The 4,365-nt window shown below is 45.2% G+C and overlaps 1 protein-coding gene across 1 annotated transcript; it reads left to right on the top strand.

Annotated features, from left to right (window-relative positions):
* The first annotated feature begins 524 nt into the window (after positions 1–524).
* On the top strand, positions 525–2,483 carry LOC111871977. The gene is made up of 2 exons (XM_023865423.1): positions 525–647; positions 1,710–2,483. The coding sequence occupies exons 1-2, from the start codon at positions 525–527 to the stop codon at positions 2,481–2,483; spliced, it is 897 nt and encodes a 298-aa protein (XP_023721191.1).
* The last annotated feature ends 1,882 nt before the right edge of the window (positions 2,484–4,365 follow it).

Consider the following 4,365-nt stretch of genomic DNA (forward strand, 5'->3'; position numbering starts at 1 on the left):
AAGTAAGGATAGGCGATTCAGTAAGCGTACTAAGCATATAGAGTTAAAGCATCATTTTATCAGAGAAGCCATAAAGAAAAGTAAAGTGAAACTTGATTATATTCAGAGTGAAGAGTTGATGGCAGACTTGTTGACCAAAGCTCTGCCAGGTCCAAAAACTGAGTATTTTCGTCGCAAGTTGAATTTGATTGCATAGTTAATTATATTATGTTTTACTTGATTGTTGACTTATGATTGTGATGATATTAGGAGGATCCCTACCCATCCTGAAAGAAGTTCTGTTGACCCTTACTCTGGGGGGCCAACCGATAACAATGTGGGTTTTCGTCGAGAATATCACAGATGAGCTCATCCTGGGACTGGACATACTGAGCGCCTATGATGCGTCAGTGGATACAGGGGGCCAAACTCTGCGTCTGGCTGCAGAAGAAATATCGTTATGGAGTCCTGGGGCAGGACCCCGTCCTTCTAGCTAAGTAGTGGCAAAGGACCAAGTGATAGCCGCACGGAGCGAGGGAATAGTGATGGCTAAATTGAAGAACCATTTTGGAGAAGAGAATGGTCTAGTAGAACCAAGCCCCCACGCCCACCCGCCTGATGGAATCTACGTAGCCAGGACCCTAGTTCAGGACTTTCAAGAAGTACCAGTAAGGGTCATGAGTGTTACCCACAAGGACCAGAAGCTCAGGAGAGGATCCCATCTGTCGCACTGAGAACCAGTAACACTCGTGGCTTTGCCCAGGGTGGGGCGGCCACCAGCACTAGGTCTAACACCGAAATTAGGGGACGTGAGCACAGCGGCCAAGCCACACCTAAGCCCCGGAGAATTTCAGGAGTTAAAGGCTCTCGTGCCCGAGTAAGCCGATATCTTCGTACAAGACAACGAAGATTATGGAAGGACAATCAAAGTATATCACCGCATAGACACGGGAGAAGCGCGACCAATTCGACAGCCACCGAGGAGAGTACACCTGGAAAAACAAACAGAAGTAAAGGAAATTCTCGACAACATGCGAGGACAGGGTGTAATAGAAAAATCGGACAGCCCTTGGTAGTCCCCGGTCGTTTTGACAGGAAAAAGAATGGGGAGCTCCGTTTCTGTATGGACTACAGAAAGGTGAACGACGTCACCAAGAAGAATTGCTTTCCACTACCCCGCATTGACGACACCCTGGACATGCTGGCTGGAGCCAAATTGTATTCAACTCTCGATTTCAAGAGTGGCTATTCGCAAGTCGATGTACACCCAGACGTCAAAGAGAAAACAGAGTTTTCGTCAGGTCAAGGGTTATGGTACTTCACAGTCATGCCCTTTTGGCATCTACATTCCAAGAGCACATGCTCAACTTACGGAAAATGCTCGAGAGCTTCAGGGAAGCCCGTCTGAAATTTAACCTGGAAAAGTGTAAACTTTGCAGAGAGAGGTCAGGTACCTCGTTCGTATTGTATCACCGAAGGCATATCCACCGACCCGGAAAAATTGAAAGCCGTGCGAGAATGGCCGACCCCGATGGATAAACATGTAATTTGGAGCTTTCTGGGACAATGCGCATATTACAGGCGATTTATTTCAGGTATTTCCAACATTGTGAAACCACTAACGAAAAAACGTAAGAGAAACAAACCTTCCAGTGGACTCAAGAAGTGGAGGCCGCTTTTCAAACACTATCGGTGCCCTATGTGCTGCCCCTATTCTTGCTTACCTACAGCCAGGAGAGAAATTCATTGTGGACACAGATGCAAGTAACGTCGGAATTGGAGTTCTCTCTCAAGTACAGGACGGACAAGAGCGTGTCACAGCTTACTTCAGCAAGACGCTGAACAAAGTAGAGAGAAATTACTGCGTATCACGACCAGAACTGCTTGCCATAGTGAGGACACTGGAACATTTCCACAAGTACCTCTACGGACAACAGTTCAATCTGCGAACCGACCACTCTGCGTTTACCTGGCTTATGAGTTTCAAGAATTTGGAAGGACAAACTGCGCGCTGGATACAGCGTCTACAGGAGTACAACTTTACTTCTGAGCATCGTCAAGGCTGGAGACGTAACAACGCCGACGCCCTTTCTAGACGAGTCTGCAAAGAGCAATTTGCGCACTGCGACAAATTTGAGACACGGGCAGATGTAAAGCAAATACGCGCAATTGGAACCCTACCGGCAGCCGGCTGGGACCCGGTTACCCTAAGAGATGAACAGCTAAAAGACCCAGACATATGGCATATTCTACAGGAATTAGAAAACGGCCAAAGACCGAAACGGCAGGACATTGCGGATTGGAGTCCCACGGACAAAAGCTACTGGGCCCAGTGGAAATCGCTCTCTGTGAGAAACGGCGTACTAGAGCGCGACTGGGAATTCGCCAACGGAAGACATCAAACAGCCCAGATAATTATTCCTCGGAGCAGGGTGAAGGACGTTCTGAGCGAACTACACGGTGGACCGTCAGGAGGTCACTTCGGTGTCAACAAAACTCAATAAGGTTCGACAGAGATTCTACTGGCTCCAAGTGAGAACCGATATTGAGAAATGGTGTCGACAGTGTGACACATGTGCAGCCAGCCGGGGACCGCGGAAAAGGAATCGCGGGCAAATGCACTCGTATAATGTCGGTGCTCCATTCGAGAGAGTAGCTATTGATATAGCAGGACACTATTTAGGGTCCTGCTATATCAATAGCAGTTGGCCCTATATCAATTGCAGTTCTTCTGGCCCTTTGGGCCAGAAGAACTATGAATATCAGTTGGTGCCCTTGGTCTTTCTCTTTGAAGGACAGATTTCGCAATGGGCCATATACACTGAGATGTGACTTAAGCTTTACTTATTTTTTTCCCACAGTTCAGCTACCTTTTTACGGGTTATTCGCCTGATTGATTTGGTGACCCAATTGACTGCCGTTTTACATGATGGATCCCTGGTTTCTTGCCACAGTTTTCGTAGCCTCTGCTTGTATTTTATCAAAAGATCTAGACCAGGAAGGTCTTTTTTATGTCTGAAAGTGTAATTTTGCTTGTCGACAACCTATATGCCGAAAAGACTCTGCAAAGTCGCGTGCCGCTTTATCGGTTTCTACCCCCGAATTAATTTCTTGTTTAGGTGATATTAATTCAGAAGCGAGGCTTTGAAACCGCTCCCAATCTATAAATTTTTCAATGGGTTCCGAAAGTTTACTAATTTTAACGTGATCCAGTGTGTGAAATACTATTGGTAGGTGATCTGATTACAAAATATCAGAGACGATGACATTAGACATTCTGATGGACCACAATGTCTAACAAGTCACCTTTGCCCGCAGGCGAGTAATGAGTAGGGCACTGTTGTGCTGAGATTTCGAAATCGACCCATATCGAATAAATCCATAACTTTAAAACCTGAGGGGTTTAAGACTTTGCTATTGCAAAATGGGTTCTTAGCATTCAAATCACCTGCCAAAATATACTTATGTCTGAAGCTTAAGAGCTCAGTGATGTCAGCATCACTCCACACTGCCTGGAGATTGATAAAGAGCTGCAAGCAGCACTTCGCTACCTGATTGATTTTGTGACCCAATTGACTGCCGTTTTACATGATGGATCCCTGGTTTCTTGCCACAGTTTTCGTAGCCTCTGCTTGTATTTTATCAAAAGATCTAGACCAGGAAGGTCTTTTTTATGTCTGAAAGTGTAATTTTGCTTGTCGACAACCTATATGCCGAAAAGACTCTGCAAAGTCGCGTGCCGCTTTATCGGTTTCTACCCCCGAATTAATTTCTTGTTTAGGTGATATTAATTCAGAAGCGAGGCTTTGAAACCGCTCCCAATCTATAAATTTTTCAATGGGTTCCGAAAGTTTGCTAATTTTAACGTGATCCAGTGTGTGAAATACTATTGGTAGGTGATCTGATTACAAAATATCAGAGACGATGACATTAGACATTCTGATGGACCACAATGTCTAACAAGTCACCTTTTCCGCAGGCGAGTAATGAGTAGGGCACTGTTGTGCTGAGATTTCGAAATCGACCCATATCGAATTAATCCATAACTTTAAAACCTGAGGGATTTAAGACTTTGCTATTGCAAAATGGGTTCTTAGCATTCAAATCACCTGCCAAAATATACTTATGTCTGAAGCTTAAGAGCTCAGTGATGTCAGCATCACTCCACACTGCCTGGAGATTGATAAAGAGCTGCAAGCAGCACTTCGCTATTACCAATTGGTAGCAGACCCCTGACGCTTCTACTGAAAGAAAGGTGGTAGTTCTATATGGTTATGGGGATCTCTTTTCTTACTGCAACGGCAGTGCCGCCCTTTCAGCCCTAGTGGAGGTCGTTTCTATAAAAGTGGCAATTTGGAATAAAAATCCTCTCATGAAGTTTGAGAT

Source organism: Cryptotermes secundus, unplaced genomic scaffold, assembly GCF_002891405.2.
Source record: "Cryptotermes secundus unplaced genomic scaffold, Csec_1.0 scaffold2448, whole genome shotgun sequence".
Taxonomy (NCBI): Eukaryota; Metazoa; Arthropoda; class Insecta; order Blattodea; family Kalotermitidae; genus Cryptotermes; species Cryptotermes secundus.

Excerpts from the sequence above, each read along its gene's own strand:
- LOC111871977 (XM_023865423.1), top strand. The coding sequence starts at position 525 with ATGGCTAAATTGAAGAACCATTTTGGAGAAGAGAATGGTCTAGTAGAA. Across the intron at positions 648-1,709 it reads AGGACTTTCAAGAAGTACCA|CCAGGAGAGAAATTCATTGT; the intron begins GTAAGGGTCATG and ends GCTTACCTACAG.